Source organism: Scyliorhinus torazame, chromosome 2 (genome assembly GCF_047496885.1).
Source record: "Scyliorhinus torazame isolate Kashiwa2021f chromosome 2, sScyTor2.1, whole genome shotgun sequence".
Taxonomy (NCBI): domain Eukaryota; kingdom Metazoa; phylum Chordata; class Chondrichthyes; order Carcharhiniformes; family Scyliorhinidae; genus Scyliorhinus; species Scyliorhinus torazame.
This window is the reverse complement of record NC_092708.1, coordinates 16,433,477-16,456,710: the sequence shown is the minus strand read 5'-3', so window position 1 is coordinate 16,456,710 and position 23,234 is coordinate 16,433,477. Positions and strand designations below refer to the sequence as shown.

The 23,234-nt window shown below is 44.9% G+C and overlaps 1 protein-coding gene across 7 annotated transcripts in view; it reads left to right on the top strand.

The window, feature by feature from the left end:
• Positions 1–23,234, top strand: part of spega (striated muscle enriched protein kinase a) — a 1,182,457-nt gene that overhangs the window by 184,076 nt on the left and 975,147 nt on the right. For 6 of the 7 annotated variants that reach the window (XM_072468701.1, XM_072468720.1, XM_072468729.1 and 3 more), the window contains 2 exons: positions 19,100–19,246; positions 21,224–21,406. In XM_072468701.1, the coding sequence (XP_072324802.1) occupies positions 19,100–19,246; positions 21,224–21,406 (330 nt within the window). The remainder of the gene's footprint in view (positions 1–19,099; positions 19,247–21,223; positions 21,407–23,234) is intronic. The other variant, XM_072468711.1, reaches the window with a different exon arrangement.

The following is a 23,234-nucleotide window of genomic DNA, read 5'->3' as shown; positions in this document are numbered from 1 at the left end:
TGGGATACAGTGGGATATATACAGGATACTCACTGGGATACTGTGGGATATATACAAGTTACTCACTAGTATACAGTGGGATATGTACAGGATACTCACTGGGATACAGTGGGATATATACAGGATACTTACTGAGATACAGTGGCATATATACAGGATACTCACTGGGATACAGTGGCATATATACAGGATACTCACTGAGACACAGTGGGATATATACAGGATACTCACTGGGATACCATGGGATATATACAGGATACTCACTGGGATACAGTGGGATATATACAGGATACTCACTGGGATACAGTGGGATAGATACAGGACGCTTACTGGGTTACCGTGTGATATAAAAAGGATACTCACTGGGATACAGTGGGATAAAAACAGGATACTCACTGGGATACAGTGGGATATAAAAAGGATACTCACTGGGATACAGTGGCATATATACAGGTTACTCACTGGGATACCGTGGGATATATACAGGACGCTCACTGGGATACCGTGGGATATATACAGGATACTCACTGGGATACAGTGGGCTTTAGATACTCACTGGGATACCGGGGGATATATACAGGATACTCACTGGGATACAGTGGGATATATACAGGATACTTACTGGGATCCTGTGGGATATATACAGGATATGACTGCCATAAAGTGGGATGTATACACGATACTCACTGGGATACAGTGGGATATATACAGGATAATCACTGGGTACAGTGTGATATATACAGGATACTCACTGGGATAAAGTGGGATATATACAGGATAATCACTGGGTACTGTGTGATATATACAGGATACTCACTGGGATAAAGTGGGATATATAGAGGATACTCACTGGGATACAGTGGGATATATACAGGATACTGACTGGGAGATACACAGGACACTCACTGGGATGAAGTGGGATATATACAGGATACTCACTGGGATACAGTGGGATATATACAGGATAAACGCTGGGTACTGTGTGATATATACAGGATACTCACTGGGATAAAGTGGGATATATAGAGGATACTCACTGGGATACAGTGGGATATATACAGGATACTCACTGGGATACTGTGGGATATATAAAGGATGTTTACTGGGATACTGGGGGATATATACAGGATACTCACTGGGATACAGTGGGTTATATAAATGATGTTTACTGGGATACTGGTGGATATAAACAGGATACTCACTGGGATACTGTGGGATATATACAGGATACTCACTGCGACACAGTGGGATATATACAAGATACTAACTGGGACACAGTGGGATATATACAGGATTCTCACTATGATACAGGGGGATATATACAGAATACTCACTATGATACAGGGGGATATATACAGGATACTCACTGTGATATCGTGGGATATATACAGGATACTCACTGGGATACCATGGGATATATACAGGATACTCACTGTGATACAGATGGACATTTCCAGGATACTCGCTGGGATACCGTGGGATATATACAGAATACTCACTGGGATACTGTGGGATATATACAGGATACTCACTGGGATACAGTGGGATATGCACAGGATACTTACTGAGATACAGTGGCATATATCCAGGATACTCACTGGGATACAGTGGGATATATACAGGATACTCACTGGGATACTGTGGGATATATACAGGATACTCACTGCGACACAGTGGGATATATACAAGATACTAACTGGGACACAGTGGGATATATACAGGATTCTCACTATGATACAGGGGGATATATACAGGATACTCACTGAGACACAGTGGGATATATACAGGATACTCACTGTGATATCGTGGGATATATACAGGATACTCACTGGGATACCATGGGATATATACAGGATACTCACTGTGATACAGATGGACATTTCCAGGATACTCGCTGGGATACCGTGGGATATATACAGAATACTCACTGGGATACTGTGGGATATATACAGGATACTCACTGGGATACAGTGGGATATGCACAGGATACTTACTGAGATACAGTGGCATATATCCAGGATACTCACTGGGATACAGTGGGATATATACAGGATACTCACTGGGATACTGTGGGATATATACAGGATACTCACTGCGACACAGTGGGATATATACAAGATACTAACTGGGACACAGTGGGATATATACAGGATTCTCACTATGATACAGGGGGATATATACAGGATACTCACTGAGACACAGTGGGATATATACAGGATACTCACTGTGATATCGTGGGATATATACAGGATACTCACTGGGATACCATGGGATATATACAGGATACTCACTGTGATACAGATGGACATTTCCAGGATACTCGCTGGGATACCGTGGGATATATACAGAATACTCACTGGGATACTGTGGGATATATACAGGATACTCACTGGGATACAGTGGGATATGCACAGGATACTTACTGAGATACAGTGGCATATATCCAGGATACTCACTGGGATACAGTGGGATATATACAGGATACTCACTGGGATACTGTGGGATATATACAAGTTACTCACTCGTATACAGTGGGATATGTACAGGATACTCACTGGGATACAGTGGGATATATACAGGATACTTACTGAGATACAGTGGCATATATACAGGATACTCACTGGGATACAGTGGCATATATGCAGGATACTCACTGAGACACAGTGGGATATATACAGGATACTCACTGGGATACCATGGGATATATACAGGATACTCACTGGGATACAGTGGGACATTTCCAGGATACTCACTGGGATACCGTGGGATATATACAGAATACTCACTGGGATACTGTGGGATATATACAGGATACTCACTGGGATACAGTGGGATATGCACAGGATACTTACTGAGATACAGTGGCATATATACAGGATACTCACTGGGATACTGTGGGATATATACAAGTTACTCACTCGTATACAGTGGGATATGTACAGGATACTCACTGGGTTACAGTGGGATATATACAGGATACTCTTGGATACAGTGGGATATCTACAAGATACTCACTGGGATACCGTGGGATATATACATAATACTCACTGGGTTACAGTGGGATATATACAGGATACTCACTGGGATACAGTGGGATATATACAGGATACTCACTGTGATACCGTGGGATATATACAGGATACTCACTGGGATACCATGGGATATATACAGGATACTCACTGGGATAAAGTGGGATATATACAAGGTACTCACTGGGATACAGTGGGATATATACAGGACACTCACTGGGATACAGAGGGATAGATACAGGACGCTCACTGGGATACCGTGTGATATGTACAGGATACTCACTGGGATACAGTGGCATATATACAGGATATTCACTGGGATACAGTGGGATAAAAACTGGATACTCACTGGGATACAGTGACATATATACAGGATGCTCACTGGAATACATTTGGATATATACAGGACAATCACGGGGATAAAGTGGGATATATACAGGCCACTCACTGGGATACCGTGGGATATATACAGGATACTCACTGGGATACAGTGGGATATAAAAAGGATACTCACTGGGATACAGTGGGATAAAAACAGGATACTCACTGGGATACAGTGGGATATAAAAAGGATACTCACTGGGATACAGTGGCATATATACAGGTTACTCACTGGGATACCGTGGGATATATACAGGACGCTCACTGGGATACCGTGGGATATATACAGGATACTCACTGGGATACAGTGGGCTTTAGATACTCACTGGGATACCGGGGGATATATACAGGATACTCACTGGGATACAGTGGGATATATACAGGATACTTACTGGGATCCTGTGGGATATATACAGGATATGACTGCCATAAAGTGGGATGTATACACGATACTCACTGGGATACAGTGGGATATATACAGGATAATCACTGGGTACAGTGTGATATATACAGGATACTCACTGGGATAAAGTGGGATATATACAGGATAATCACTGGGTACTGTGTGATATATACAGGATACTCACTGGGATAAAGTGGGATATATAGAGGATACTCACTGGGATACAGTGGGATATATACAGGATACTCACTGGGAGATACACAGGACACTCACTGGGATGAAGTGGGATATATACAGGATACTCACTGGGATACAGTGGGATATATACAGGATAAACGCTGGGTACTGTGTGATATATACAGGATACTCACTGGGATAAAGTGGGATATATAGAGGATACTCACTGGGATACAGTGGGATATATACAGGATACTCACTGGGATACTGTGGGATATATAAAGGATGTTTACTGGGATACTGGGGGATATATACAGGATACTCACTGGGATACAGTGGGATATATACAGGATACTCACTGGGATACTGTGGGATATATACAAGTTACTCACTAGTATACAGTGGGATATGTACAGGATACTCACTGGGATACAGTGGGATATATACAGGATACTTACTGAGATACAGTGGCATATATACAGGATACTCACTGGGATACAGTGGCATATATACAGGATACTCACTGAGACACAGTGGGATATATACAGGATACTCACTGTGATACCATGGGATATATACAGGATACTCACTGGGATACAGTGGGACATTTCCAGGATACTCACTGGGATACCGTGGGATATATACAGAATACTCACTGGGATACTGTGGGATATATACAGGATACTCACTGGGATACAGTGGGATATGCACAGGATACGTACTGAGATACAGTGGCAGATATACAGGATACTCACTGGGATACTGTGGGATATATACAAGTTACTCACTCGTATACAGTGGGATATGTACAGGATACTCACTGGGTTACAGTGGGATATATACAGGATACTCTTGGATACAGTGGGATATCTACAAGATACTCACTGGGATACCGTGGGATATATACATAATACTCACTGGGTTACAGTGGGATATATACAGGATACTCACTGGGATACAGTGGGATATATACAGGATACTCACTGTGATACCGTGGGATATATACAGGATACTCACTGGGATACCATGGGATATATACAGGATACTCACTGGGATAAAGTGTGATATATACAAGGTACTCACTGGGATACAGTGGGATATATACAGGACACTCACTGGGATACAGAGGGATAGATACAGGACGCTCACTGGGATACCGTGTGATATGTACAGGATACTCACTGGGATACAGTGGCATATATACAGGATATTCACTGGGATACAGTGGGATAAAAACTGGATACTCACTGGGATACAGTGACATATATACAGGATGCTCACTGGAATACATTTGGATATATACAGGACACTCACGGGGATAAAGTGGGATATATACAGGCCACTCACTGGGATACCGTGGGATATATACAGGATACTCACTGGGATACAGTGGGATATAAAAAGGATACTCGCTGGGATACAGTGGGATAAAAACAGGATACTCACTGGGATACAGTTTGGATATAAAAAGGATACTCACTGGGATACAGTGGCATATATACAGGATACTCACTGCGATACCGTGGGATATATACAGGATACTCACTGGGATGCCGTGGGATATATACAGGATAGTCACTGGGATACAGTGGGATATAAAAAGGATACTCACTGGGATACAGTGGGATAAAAACAGGATACTCATTGGGATACACTGTGATATATACAGGATACTCACAGGGATACATTTGGATATATACAGGATACTCACTGGGATACCGTGGGATATATACAGAATACTCACTGGGATACAGTGGGATATATACAAGATGCTAACTGGGATACAGGGGGATATGTACAGGATACTCACTGGGATACCTTGGGATATACACAGGATACTCACTGGGATACCGTGGGATATATACAGGATACTCACTGGGATACAATGGGATATAAAAAGGATACCCACTGGGATACAGTGGGATATATACAGGATACTCACTGGGATACAGTGGGATAAAAACAGGATACTCACTGGGATACAGTGGGATATATACAAGGTACTCACTGGGATACAGTGGGATATATACAGGATACTCACTGGGATACAGAAGGATAGATACAGGACGCTCACTGGGATACCGTGTGATATGTACAGGATACTCACTGGGATACAGTGGCATATATACAGGATATTCACTGGGATAAAAAATGGATACTCACTGGGATACAGTGACATATATACAGGATGCTCACTGGAATACATTTGGATATATACAGGACACTCACGGGGATAAAGTGGGATATATACAGGCCACTCACTGGGATACCGTGGGATATATACAGGATACTCACTGGGATACAGTGGGATAAAAACAGGATACTCACTGGGATACAGTTTGGATATTAAAAGGATACTCACTGGGATACAGTGGCATATATACAGGATACTCACTGCGATACCGTGGGATATATACAGGATACTCACTGGGATGCCGTGGGATATATACAGGATAGTCACTGGGATACAGTGGGATATAAAAAGGATACTCACTGGGATACAGTGGGATAAAAACAGGATACTCATTGGGATACAGTGTGATATATACAGGAAACTCACAGGGATACATTTGGATATATACAGGATACTCACTGGGATACCGTGGGATATATACAGAATACTCACTGGGATACAGTGGGATATATACAAGATACTAACTGGGATACAGGGGGATATGTACAGGATACTCACTGGGATACCTTGGGATATACACAGGATACTCACTGGGATACCGTGGGATATATACAGGATACTCACTGGGATACAATGGGATATAAAAAGGATACCCACTGGGATACAGTGGGATATATACAGGATACTCACTGGGATACAGTGGGATAAAAACAGGATACTCACTGGGATACAGTGGGATATATACAGGATACTCACTGGGATGCATTTGGACATATACAGGATACTCACTGGGATACAGTGGGATATATACAGGATACTCACTGGGTTACAGTGGGAAATATACAGGATACTCACTGGGATACAGTGGGATATATACAGGATGCTCACTGGGATACCGTGGGATATATACAGGATACTCCCTGGGATACACTGGGATATATACAGGATACTTACTGGGATGCAGGGAGTTAGGATACTCACTGGGATACAGTGGGATATATACAGTATACTCACTGTGATACCGTGGGATATATACAGGATACTCACTGGGATACCATGGGATATATACAGGATACTCACTGGGATACAGTGGGATATATACAAGGTACTCACTGGGATACAGTGGGATATATACAGGATACTCACTGGGATACAGAGGGATAGATACAGGACGCTTACTGGGATACCGTGTGATATATACAGGATACTCACTGGGATACAGTGGCATATATACAGGATGCTCACTGGGATACATTTGGATATATACAGGACACTCACGGGGATAAAGTGGGATATATACAGGACACTCACTGGGATACCGTGGGATATATACAGGATACTCACTGGGATACAGTGAGATATATACAGTATACTCACTGGGATACCGTGGGATATATACAGGACACTCACTGGGATACCGTGGGATATATACAGGATACTCACTGGGATACAGTGGGATATATAAAGGATGTTTCCTGGGATACTGGGGGATATATACAGGATACTCACTGGGATACTGTGGGATATATACAGGATACTCACTGGGACACAGTGGGATATATACAAGATACTAACTGGGACACAGTGGGATATATACAGGATTCTCACTATGATACAGGGGGATATATACAGGATACTCACTGGGATACAGTGGGTTATATAAATGATGTTTACTGGGATACTGGTGGATATAAACAGGATACTCACTGGGATACTGTGGGATATATACAGGATACTCACTGGGACGCAGTGGGATATATACAAGATTCTAACTGGGACACAGTGGGATATATACAGGATTCTCACTATGATACAGGGGGATATATACAGAATACTCACTATGATACAGGGGGATATATACATTATACTCACTGGGATACAGTGGGATATATACAGGATACTCACTGAGACACAGTGGGATATATACAGGATACTCACTGTGATATCGTGGGATATATACAGGATACTCACTGAGACACAGTGGGATATATACAGGATACTCACTGTGATATCGTGGGATATATACAGGATACTCACTGGGATACCATGGGATATATACAGGATACTCACTGGGATACAGATGGACATTTCCAGGATACTCACTGGGATACCGTGGGATATATACAGAATGCTCACTGGGATACTGTGGGATATATACAGGATACTCACTGGGATACAGTGGGATATGCACAGGATACTTACTGAGATACAGTGGCATATATACAGGATACTCACTGGGATACAGTGGGATATATACAGGATACTCATTGGGATACTGTGGGATATATACAAGTTACTCACTAGTATACAGTGGGACATTTCCAGGATACTCACTGGGATACAGTGGGATATAAAAAGGATACTCACTGGGATACATAGAACATAGAACATAGAAAATACAGCACAGAACAGGCCCTTCGGCCCACGATGTTGTGCCGAACCTTTGTCCTAGATTAATCATAGATTATCATTGAATCTACAGTGCAGATCATTTTAGGAAGGATGTGGAAGCTCTGGAAAAGGTGCAAAGAAGATTTACCAGGATGTTGCCTGGAATGGAGAGTAGGTCTTACGAGGAAAGGTTGAGGGTGCTAGGCCTTTTCTCATTAGAGCGGAGAAGGATGAGGGGCGACTTGATAGAGGTTTATAAGATGATCAGGGGAATAGATAGAGTAGACAGTCAGAGACTTTTTCCCCAGGTGGAACACACCATTACAAGGGGACATAAATTTAAGGTGAAAGGTGGAAGATATAGGAGGGATATCAGAGGTAGGTTCTTTACCCAGAGAGTAGTGGGGGCATGGAATGCACTGCCTGTGGAAGTAGTTGAGTCGGAAACATTAGTGACCTTCAAGCAGCTGTTGGATAGGTACATGGATTACGGGAAAATGATATAGTGTAGATTTATTTGTTCTTAGGGCAGCACGGTAGCATTGTGGATAGCACAATTGCTTCACAGATCCATGGTCCCAGGTTCGATTTTGGCTTGGGTCATTCAGTGGGATAAAAACAGGATACTCACTGGGATACAGTTTGGATATAAAAAGGATACTCACTGGGATACAGTGGCATATATACAGGATACTCACTGCGATACCGTGGGATATATACAGGATACTCACTGGGATGCCCTGGGATATATACAGGATAGTCACTGGGATACAGTGGGATATAAAAAGGATACTCACTGGGATACAGTGGGATAAAAACATGATACTCATCGGGATACAGTGTGATATATACAGGATACTCACAGGGATACATTTGGATATATACAGGATACTCACTGGGATACCGTGGGATATATACAGGATACTCACTGGGATACCATGGGATATATACAGGATACTCACTGGGATACAGTGGGATATATACAAGGTACTCACTGGGATACAGTGGGATATATACAGGATGCTCACTGGGATACCGTGGGATATATACACGATACTCCCTGGGATACACTGGGATATATACAGGATACTTACTGGGATGCAGGGGGTTAGGATACTCACTGGGATACAGTGGGATATATACAGGATACTCACTGTGATACCGTGGGATATATACAGGATACTCACTGGGATACAGTGGGATATATACAGGACGCTCACAGGGATACCGTGTGATATATACAGGATACTCACTGGGATACAGTGTCATATGTACAGGATACTCACTGGGATACAGTGGAATGAAAACAGGATACTCACTGGGATACAGTGGCATATATACAGGATGCTCACTGGGATACATTTGGATATATACAGGACACTCACGGGGATAAAGTGGGATAGATACAGGACACTCACTGGGATACCGTGGGATATATACAGGATACTCACTGGGATCCAGTGGGATAGATACAGGATACCCACTGGGATACTGTGGGATATATACAGGATACTCACTCTGATACTGTTGGATAGAACAGGATAGTCACTGGGATACAGTGGGATATATACAAGGTACTCACTGGGATACAGTGGGATATATACAGGATACTCACTGTGTTACCGTGTGATATAAAAAGGATACTCACTGGGATACCATGGGATATATACAGGATACTCACTGGGATACAGTGGGATATATACAAGGTACTCACTGGGATACAGTGGGATATATACAGGATGCTCACTGGGATACCGTGGGATATATACACGATACTCCCTGGGATACACTGGGATATATACAGGATACTTACTGGGATGCAGGGGGTTAGGATACTCACTGGGATACAGTGGGATATATACAGGATACTCACTGTGATACCGTGGGATATATACAGGATACTCACTGGGATACCATGGGATATATACAGGATACTCACTGGGATACAGTGGGATATATACAAGGTACTCACTGGGATACAGTGGGATATATACAGGACGCTCACTGGGATACCGTGTGATATATACAGGATACTCACTGGGATACAGTGTCATATGTACAGGATACTCACTGGGATACAGTGGAATAAAAACAGGATACTCACTGGGATACAGTGGCAGATATACAGGATGCTCACTGGGATACATTTGGATATATACAGGACACTCACGGGGATAAAGTGGGATAGATACAGGACACTCACTGGGATACCGTGGGATATATACAGGATACTCACTGGGATCCAGTGGGATAGAACAGGATAGTCACTGGGATACAGTGGGATATATACAGGATTATCACTGGGACACAGTGGGATATATACAGGATGCTCACTGGGATACAGTGGGATATATACAGGATACTCACTGGGATAGAGTGGGATATATACAGGATACTCACCGGGATACTGTGGGATATATACAGGATACTCACTGGGATACTGGGGGATATATGCAGGATACTCACTGGGACGCAGTAGGATATATACAGGATACTCACTGGGATACTGTGGGATATACACAGGATAATCATGGGATACAGAGGGATATATATAGGATATTCATTGGGAGACAGTGGGATATATACAGGATACTCACTGGGATACAGTGGTATATATACAGGATACCCACTGGGATACAGTGGGATATATACAGGATATTCACTGGGATACGGGGGATATATGCAGGATACTCACTGGGACGCAGTGGGATATATACAGGATACTCACTGGGATACTGTGGGATATATACAGGATGCTCACTGAGATACTCTGGGATATATACAGGATACTCACTGGGATATATACAGGATACACACTGGGATCCAGTGGGATAGATACAGGATACCCACTGGGATACTGTGGGATATATACAGGATACTCACTCTGATACTGTTGGATAGAACAGGATAGTCACTGGGATACAGTGGGATATATACAAGGTACTCACTGGGATACAGTGGGATATATACAGGATACTCACTGTGTTACCGTGTGATATAAAAAGGATACTCACTGGGATACAGTGGGATATATACAAGGTACTCACTGGGATACAGTGGGATATATACAGGATACTCACTGGGATACAGTGGGATAGATACAGGACGCTTACTGTGTTACCGTGTGATATAAAAAGGATACTCACTGGGATACAGTGGGATATAAAAAGGATACTCACTGGGATACAGTGGGATAAAAACATGATACTCATCGGGATACAGTGTGATATATACAGGATACTCACAGGGATACATTTGGATATATACAGGATACTCACTGGGATACCGTGGGATATATACAGGATACTCACTGGGATACCATGGGATATATACAGGATACTCACTGGGATACAGTGGGATATATACAAGGTACTCACTGGGATACAGTGGGATATATACAGGATGCTCACTGGGATACCGTGGGATATATACACGATACTCCCTGGGATACACTGGGATATATACAGGATACTTACTGGGATGCAGGGGGTTAGGATACTCACTGGGATACAGTGGGATATATACAGGATACTCACTGTGATACCGTGGGATATATACAGGATACTCACTGGGATACCATGGGATATATACAGGATACTCACTGGGATACAGTGGGATATATACAAGGTACTCACTGGGATACAGTGGGATATATACAGGACGCTCACTGGGATACCGTGTGATATATACAGGATACTCACTGGGATACAGTGTCATATGTACAGGATACTCACTGGGATACAGTGGAATAAAAACAGGATACTCACTGGGATACAGTGGCATATATACAGGATGCTCACTGGGATACATTTGGATATATACAGGACACTCACGGGGATAAAGTGGGATAGATACAGGACACTCACTGGGATACCGTGGGATATATACAGGATACTCACTGGGATCCAGTGGGATAGAACAGGATAGTCACTGGGATACAGTGGGATATATACAGGATTATCACTGGGACACAGTGGGATATATACAGGATGCTCACTGGGATACAGTGGGATATATACAGGATACTCACTGGGATAGAGTGGGATATCTACAGGATACTCACCGGGATACTGTGCGATATATACAGGATACTCACTGGGATACTGGGGGATATATGCAGGATACTCACTGGGACGCAGTAGGATATATACAGGATACTCACTGGGATACTGTGGGATATACACAGGATAATCATGGGATACAGAGGGATATATATAGGATATTCATTGGGAGACAGTGGGATATATACAGGATACTCACTGGGATACAGTGGTATATATACAGGATACCCACTGGGATACAGTGGGATATATACAGGATACTCACTGGGATACGGGGGATATATGCAGGATACTCACTGGGACGCAGTGGGATATATACAGGATACTCACTGGGATACTGTGGGATATATACAGGATGCTCACTGAGATACTCTGGGATATATACAGGATACTCACTGGGATATATACAGGATACACACTGGGATACTGTGGGATATATACAGGATACACACTGGGATACAGTGGTATATTTGCAGGATACCCACTGGGATACAGTGCGATATATACAGGATACTCACTGGGATACCATGGGATATATACAGGATGTTCACTCTGATACAGTGGGATAAATTCGGGATACTCACTGGGATACAGTGGGATATATACAGGATACTCACTGGGATACTGTGAGATATATACAGGATGTTCACTCGGATACAGTGGGATAAATTCGGGATACTCACTGTGATATATTGGGATATATACAGGGTACTCACTGGGATACAGTGGAATATATACAGGATACTCACTGTGATACCGTGGGATATATACAGGATCCTCACTGGGAGACTGTGGGATATATACAAGATACTCACTGCGATACCGTGGGATATATACAGGATGCTCACTGGGATCCAGTGGGATATATACAGGATCCTCACTGGCATACAGTGGGATATATACAGGATACTCACTGGGATACTGGGTGATATATACAGGATACTCACTGCGATACCATGGGATATATACAGGATACTCACTGGGATACAGTGGGATATATACAGAATACTCACTGGGATACTGGGGGATATATACAGGTTACTCACTGCGATACCGTGGGATATATACAGGATACTCACTGGGATACAGTGGGATATCTCCAGGATACTCACTTTGATACAGTGGGATATATACAGAATACTTACTGCGATACAGGGGGATAGGATACTCACTGAGATACAGTGGAATATATACAGGATACTCACTGTGATACCGTGGGATATATACAGGATCCTCACTGGGAGACTGTGGGATATATACAAGATACTCACTGCGATACCGTGGGATATATACAGGATGCTCACTGGGATCCAGTGGGATATATACAGGATCCTCACTGGGATACAGTGGGATATATACAGGATACTCACTGGGATACTGGGTGATATATACAGGATACTCACTGCGATACCATGGGATATATACAGGATACTCACTGGGATACAGTGGGATATATACAGAATACTCACTGGGATACTGGGGGGTATATACAGGTTACTCACTGCGATACCGTGGGATATATACAGGATACTCACTGGGATACAGTGGGATATCTCCAGGATACTCACTTTGATACAGTGGGATATATACAGAATACTCACTGCGATACAGGGGGATAGGATACTCACTGGGATACAGTGGAATATATACAGGATACTCACTGTGATACCGTGGGATATATACAGGATCCTCACTGGGAGACTGTGGGATATATACAGGATACTCACTGCGATACCGTGGGATATATACAGGATGCTCTCTGGGATACAGTGGGATATATACAGGATCCTCACTGCGATACCGTGGGATATATACAGGATACTCACTGGGATACTGTGGGATATATACAGGATGCTCACTGAGATACTCTGGGATATATACAGGATACTCACTGGGATATATACAGGATACACACTGGGATCCAGTGGGATAGATACAGGATACCCACTGGGATACTGTGGGATATATACAGGATACTCACTCTGATACTGTTGGATAGAACAGGATAGTCACTGGGATACAGTGGGATATATACAAGGTACTCACTGGGATACAGTGGGATATATACAGGATACTCACTGTGTTACCGTGTGATATAAAAAGGATACTCACTGGGATACAGTGGGATATATACAAGGTACTCACTGGGATACAGTGGGATATATACAGGATACTCACTGGGATACAGTGGGATAGATACAGGACGCTTACTGTGTTACCGTGTGATATAAAAAGGATACTCACTGGGATACAGTGGGATATAAAAAGGATACTCACTGGGATACAGTGGGATAAAAACATGATACTCATCGGGATACAGTGTGATATATACAGGATACTCACAGGGATACATTTGGATATATACAGGATACTCACTGGGATACCGTGGGATATATACAGGATACTCACTGGGATACCATGGGATATATACAGGATACTCACTGGGATACAGTGGGATATATACAAGGTACTCACTGGGATACAGTGGGATATATACAGGATGCTCACTGGGATACCGTGGGATATATACACGATACTCCCTGGGATACACTGGGATATATACAGGATACTTACTGGGATGCAGGGGGTTAGGATACTCACTGGGATACAGTGGGATATATACAGGATACTCACTGTGATACCGTGGGATATATACAGGATACTCACTGGGATACCATGGGATATATACAGGATACTCACTGGGATACAGTGGGATATATACAAGGTACTCACTGGGATACAGTGGGATATATACAGGACGCTCACTGGGATACCGTGTGATATATACAGGATACTCACTGGGATACAGTGTCATATGTACAGGATACTCACTGGGATACAGTGGAATAAAAACAGGATACTCACTGGGATACAGTGGCATATATACAGGATGCTCACTGGGATACATTTGGATATATACAGGACACTCACGGGGATAAAGTGGGATAGATACAGGACACTCACTGGGATACCGTGGGATATATACAGGATACTCACTGGGATCCAGTGGGATAGAACAGGATAGTCACTGGGATACAGTGGGATATATACAGGATTATCACTGGGACACAGTGGGATATATACAGGATGCTCACTGGGATACAGTGGGATATATACAGGATACTCACTGGGATAGAGTGGGATATCTACAGGATACTCACCGGGATACTGTGCGATATATACAGGATACTCACTGGGATACTGGGGGATATATGCAGGATACTCACTGGGACGCAGTAGGATATATACAGGATACTCACTGGGATACTGTGGGATATACACAGGATAATCATGGGATACAGAGGGATATATATAGGATATTCATTGGGAGACAGTGGGATATATACAGGATACTCACTGGGATACAGTGGTATATATACAGGATACCCACTGGGATACAGTGGGATATATACAGGATACTCACTGGGATACGGGGGATATATGCAGGATACTCACTGGGACGCAGTGGGATATATACAGGATACTCACTGGGATACTGTGGGATATATACAGGATGCTCACTGAGATACTCTGGGATATATACAGGATACTCACTGGGATATATACAGGATACACACTGGGATACTGTGGGATATATACAGGATACACACTGGGATACAGTGGTATATTTGCAGGATACCCACTGGGATACAGTGCGATATATACAGGATACTCACTGGGATACCATGGGATATATACAGGATGTTCACTCTGATACAGTGGGATAAATTCGGGATACTCACTGGGATACAGTGGGATATATACAGGATACTCACTGGGATACTGTGAGATATATACAGGATGTTCACTCGGATACAGTGGGATAAATTCGGGATACTCACTGTGATATATTGGGATATATACAGGGTACTCACTGGGATACAGTGGGATATATACAGGATACTCACTGGGATACAGTGGGATATATACTGGATACTCACTGGGATACAGGGGGATAGGATACTCACTGGGATACAGTGGAATATATACAGGATACTCACTGTGATACCGTGGGATATATACAGGATCCTCACTGGGAGACTGTGGGATATATACAAGATACTCACTGCGATACCGTGGGATATATACAGGATGCTCACTGGGATCCAGTGGGATATATACAGGATCCTCACTGGGATACAGTGGGATATATACAGGATACTCACTGGGATACTGGGTGATATATACAGGATACTCACTGCGATACCATGGGATATATACAGGATACTCACTGGGATACAGTGGGATATATACAGAATACTCACTGGGATACTGGGGGATATATACAGGTTACTCACTGCGATACCGTGGGATATATACAGGATACTCACTGGGATACAGTGGGATATCTCCAGGATACTCACTTTGATACAGTGGGATATATACAGAATACTTACTGCGATACAGGGGGATAGGATACTCACTGGGATACAGTGGAATATATACAGGATACTCACTGTGATACCGTGGGATATATACAGGATCCTCACTGGGAGACTGTGGGATATATACAAGATACTCACTGCGATACCGTGGGATATATACAGGATGCTCACTGGGATCCAGTGGGATATATACAGGATCCTCACTGGGATACAGTGGGATATATACAGGATACTCACTGGGATACTGGGTGATATATACAGGATACTCACTGCGATACCATGGGATATATACAGGATACTCACTGGGATACAGTGGGATATATACAGAATACTCACTGGGATACTGGGGGGTATATACAGGTTACTCACTGCGATACCGTGGGATATATACAGGATACTCACTGGGATACAGTGGGATATCTCCAGGATACTCACTTTGATACAGTGGGATATATACAGAATACTCACTGCGATACAGGGGGATAGGATACTCACTGGGATACAGTGGAATATATACAGGATACTCACTGTGATACCGTGGGATATATACAGGATCCTCACTGGGAGACTGTGGGATATATACAGGATACTCACTGCGATACCGTGGGATATATACAGGATGCTCTCTGGGATACAGTGGGATATATACAGGATCCTCACTGGGATACAGTGGGATATATACAGGATACTCACTGGGATACTGGGGGATATATACAGGATACTCACTGCGATACCGTGGGATATATACAGGATACTCACTGGGATACAGTGGGATATATACAGGATACTCACTGGGATACAGTGGGATATCTCCAGGATACTCACTTTGATACAGTGGGATATATACAGGATACTCACTGGGATACAGTGGGGTATATACTGGATACACACTGGGACACAGTGGGATATATACAGGGTACTCACTGGGATACAGTGGGATAAATACAGGATACTCAGTGGGATATATACAGGATACTCACTGGGACACAACTGGGATACTGTGGGATCTATACAGGATACTCACTGGGATACAGTGGGGTATATACTGGATACTCACTGGGACACAGTGGGATATATACAGGGTACTCACTGGGATACAGTGGGATAAATACAGGATACTCACTGGGATACAGTGGGATATATACAGGATAATTAATAAGATGTGGTGGGATATTGTGGTAACTTGCCATTTCAGGAAAGGCAGTGAAATGTATTGTTTAAATGTAGGAACTTCTTTATATAAATAAATAACAATGATTAAGAACGGCGGTAACTCGTTAGAACAACAGTAACAGCAATAACTATTAAAACAGGAGCTTTCATAAAACAGGTCTTGCTTACAGGTCACCCTCTTACCCTCTGAAAAAGCCATCCAAAGCTCGCACACTCAGAATCCTCAACAGATGCCATGAAAACAATTACATGGGAGAAAAAGTTAAATGAGCACTGTGTAGTCATAATGACACTCTATCAGATGTCGGCCGAATATTCACTAGGACGCAGTGGGATATTTACTGTAAATTCAGAATAAGTAACATTCACGTCTAGCAAGTGCCAGGGAATGACCATCACCAAGACAGAATCTAACCATCTCCCAGGGATCCTCAATGGCATTACCGTTGCCGAAAACCCCATCGAGATTCTGGGGGCTACCACTGGCCAGAAACTGAACTGGACTACCCACATTTCTTGATGAATAATTGGATCAGGGGTTATAGGGGGGAAGGCAGTGGAATGGGGATGAGAAACATATCAGCCATTATCGAATGGCCATTCGGTCGATGGGCCGAATGGCCTACCTCTACTCCTATGTCTTGTGGTCTTTACTGTGCCCAGTGTGGTGGGAAATGGTGGGAAGCAGTGGGGTGAGTAGAGGGCCTGAATCCTGCTGCATTGGACAGGAAGCTGGTGGTTATGGTCGCTGGGGTGGCGATGGGGGGGTGGGGGGGAGGGTGGGGGGTGGGAATGGGAGTGGTGAGGGGTTCCAGTTGGGGATTGTGACAACTGTCAGGGCCACAACTGAAAATGTTCATGGCTGTTTTGTTCCTCCGTTTCAATAACCAATGCCCCAGTGTACCATGGGATAAAGATCTTCACCTTTAACCCTGTTTTAGATTGACTGGTCTTCTTGATTTCAGCAGAATCTTCAGACGATTCCTATGTCTCGGCCGGCGAAGATCCCTTGGAGCCCCCAGTGTTTGAGATTAGTATCACTGAGACACTGGTCACTGTCGGAGCTTCTGTGCTTTTAAAATGCATCATCACCGGAACGCCAACTCCCCAAGGTCAGACATTGCGACGGCCACCCGGCCTCCCTTTGGCTCCTTTCGCACCGTTTTACACACATTTAATGTCCTTTTTGGAAATGCCACTCCTTTCCGAAGAATGATTTGCAGGCAGGGGCCCGGGGAGCAATTAGGCAAATGGGCTGCTTCCCTTTGTTGCAAAGGGTTTGGACGAGAATGATGAAGGAAGCCTTGCCGCGATTATGTAGGGCTGCGAGGGGACCACTTCGGGGCGATTGTACGGTTGAAGGAGGGATATTAGAGAGGGTGGAACAAGGGTTCACCAGACTGACTCCCTCAGGTGAAAGTCCTCACACAGTACTTTGGACAGAATGTATTCACTGGAGTCCAGAGGAACAAGAGGGGATCTCACTGAGATGTAAAACCCCAAGTGAGGACACCTGAGGGTCCCCTCCCCTTTTCAGGCCTCCCCACCCCCACCTTCGGGCCTGTTCCCTTTCAGGACCCCCACACTTAACCCCCCCCCCCCTAACCTTTAGGAGGCCCTTACATACACACCCTTCATCTCCCCACCCTTCATACCCTGCATGGATATGCCCCCCCCTCTCTGGCCCCGGCCCTTAGCAATGCCACCCTGGCACCCTGGCAACATGCCAATGGCATCCTGCCAGCCTGGCTGTGCCCTGGCAAGCCTGGGAGTGCCACCCCTGAATTGACTTGGTGCCTCCCCCTACCTCTGAGTACAGGGGTGACCCACCTCACCCCCCCCCCCAGGGACCCCCAGGGACCCCTGTAATAGGGACCCCCCCCCCCCCCTAGGGACCCCTGTAATAGGGGGACCCCACAGGAACCACTATAATAGAGGGGCCGCTAGGGAACCCCAAGGGTCTCCTGCCTAAAGCAACCTACTCCACAGACCTCCCACATGCAGACCCCCCCCCCTTTACCCCCCCCACACACACACACAAACCACCCCCCACCAGTAAAGGACCCTTGTCTGGAAGCTAGAGAGTAGTCCAGATAGGGGGCACTGGAGAGCATTATAGCTGTAATACTCACTTTGCAACTCTGCATGTCCATTCCTCCAGGGTGAGAAGCTGTGTCTGCCTCTTGTATCCACAGGTCCATTATCTGCAAGCTTCCCAGTAGACCTCTCTGATTGGCAGCGCATAAAAACCGCATGTAGCTTTGATCCATTCATATCCCTTCACGCTTCAGTGGCCTAAGTGGTGAAACCCAAATGTTTCTAAATGTTGACTACATCAAAGAGAGATTTAAGTGCAGTGAAACCAAATGTTTGAGTGATTGGAATGCACTTAGTGCTTGGAATGCACTTACATCACTTTGATGTGCTCAATGTTTACAAACATTGGGGTTTCACCACTTAGGCCACTGAAGCACGAAGGGATATGAATGGATCAAAGCTGCAGATGTTTTTATCAGCTGCTAATCAGAGACTATTACTTTGATGCTATGAATATCTGGCAGATAGTGGCTCTGTGGGAGCCAGATGCACCCTCACTTCAAAGGAGGGCGGGATGGGGGAGGGGGTGGGTTCAAGTCCCACTCCAGAGATTTGAGCACAAAGTCCGGATTGCTGTTTCAGTCCAGCACTGCGGGAGGTGCTGCACTGCCAGAGGCACAGATTGCAAAATGAAACATTAAACTGAGGGAGGCCCCAGCTGTGAAAGGAACCATGGTCATAACATCAGAGAGGAGCAATGGTGTTCTCCCTGTTGGTGTGGGCCAACCTTCATCTCCCCATCAACATCGCTAGAAAGGACAATCTGTGCGTGACCGCATTGCAGTTTGTGGGATCTTGCTGTGTAAACACCGGCTTCCAACATCACAACAGTGACTTCCCTTCAACATGCACCAGCAACTGTAAAGGGCTTTACGATATCCTGAGGTTCTGAAAGGTCTGATTTATTCACTCATTCGTTTTTCTCCCCCCCCCCCCCACACCTCCCCCCCCACACCTCCCCCCCCCCCACACCTCCCCCACCCCCTCAACAGTTGTTTGGAAAAAAGACGGGGAAATCCTGAAAACGAGCCAAACCCACATTCTGAAAGCGGAAGGTGAGAGGCACACGCTCTTCATCCCGTCGGCAAGCACGCTGGACGGCGGTCTGTACTCCGTCAGCGCGGCCAACGAGGTCGGGCTGTCCAGCTGCTGCGCCTCCGTCCAGGTCCGAGCAGGTAGGTGACCGGCAGCGAGCAAAGGTCTTGCATTTTGTATAGCGCCTTCCACACCCTCGGGATGGTCTCGTCACAACGTAGAATTGCGCAGAATGACCGGTCCGGCCCAGTGTTTACGCTGCATACGGGCCTCCCCCCCCCCCCCCCCCCGCCGCAGCACGATAGCACAGTGGTTAGCACTGTTGCTTCACCGCTCCAGGGTCCCAGGTTCGATTCCGGCTTGGGTCACTGTCTGTGCGGAGTCTGCACGTTCTCCCCGTGTCTGCGTGGGTTTCCTCCGGGTGCTCCGGTTTCCTCCCACAGTCCAAAGATGCACAGGTTAGGTGGATTGACTAAACGAGTGTCCAAAGAAGGTGATGTGGGGTTATGGGGATAGGGTGGAGGTGTGGGATTAGGTAGGGTGCTCCTTCCAAGGATCGGTGCAGACCCGATGGGCCGAATGGCCTCCTTCTGCACTGTAAATTCTATGAAAACTCTATGAAATACTTGCTGCCCCCGCAATTCATCTCAACCCCACACATGACCTTCTAATCCTTCCTCCTTTGTGTTTTTATCCAGCTCCCCCTCTCCGCACGTCATCCCGATCACTCCCCATGGCAGCCATTTCCACATTCTCACCACTCTCGGCTTTTCTCCCTATTTTACTCCACGTTGGATTCAAGCCCAACATGTTTGTTTCAAACACTAGCTTTCGGAGCGCTGCTCCTTCCTCAGGTGAATGAAGAGGTATGTTCCAGAAACACATATATAGACAGATTCAAAGATGCCAAACAATGCTTGGAATGCGAGCATTAGCAGGTGATTAAATCTTTACAGATCCAGAGATGGGGTAACCCCAGGTTAAAGAGGTGTGAATTGTGTCAAGCCAGGACAGTTGGTAGGATTTCGCAGGCCGGATGGTGGGGGATGAATGTAATGTGACATGAATCCCAGGTCCCGGTTGAGGCCGCACTCATGTGTGCGGAACTTGGCTATAAGTTTCTGCTCGGCGATTCTGCGTTGTCGCGGGTCCTGAAGGCCGCCTTGGAGAACGCTTACCCGGAGATCAGAGGCTGAATGCCCTTGACTGCTGAAGTGTTCCCCGACTGGAAGGGAACATTCCTGCCTGGTGATTGTCGCGCGATGTCCGTTCATTCGTTGTCGCAGCGTCTGCATGGTCTCGCCAATGTACCGAAGTGTTTGAAACAAACCTGTTGGACTTTAACCTGGTGTTGTAAGGCTTCTTACATAGAACATACAGTGCAGAATGAGGCCATTCGGCCCATCAAGTCTGCACCGACCCACTTAAGCCCTCATTTCCACGTAACCCAATAACTCCTCCTAACCTATTTTGGTCACTAAGGGCAATTTTTCACGGCCAATTCACCTAACCTGCACGTCTTTGGACTGTGGGAGGAAACCGGAGCACCCGGAAGAAACCCACGCAGACACGGGGAGAACGTGCAGACTCCGCACAGACAGTGACCCAGCGGGGAATCGAACCTGGGACCCTGGAGCTGTGAAGCCACAGTGCTATCCACTTCTGCTTTTGTGCTGCCCGGACATGTTCGGACACTGCATCGTTTTCTAATAAACACCCAGCATGGGGGACCCTGGTGTATTCGCCGTGGCAACATCTCTGCCTATCAGAGCTGACGTTTCAACCAATCAGCACCCCTTCTCTCATGCATAAGAACATAAGAACATAAGAACTAGGAGCAGGAGGAGGCCATCTGGCCCCTCGAGCCTGCTCCGACATTTAATGAGATCATGGCTGATCTTTGTGGACTCAGCTCCACTCTCCGGCCCGTACACCATATCCCCGAATCCCTTTCTTCTTTAGAAAGGT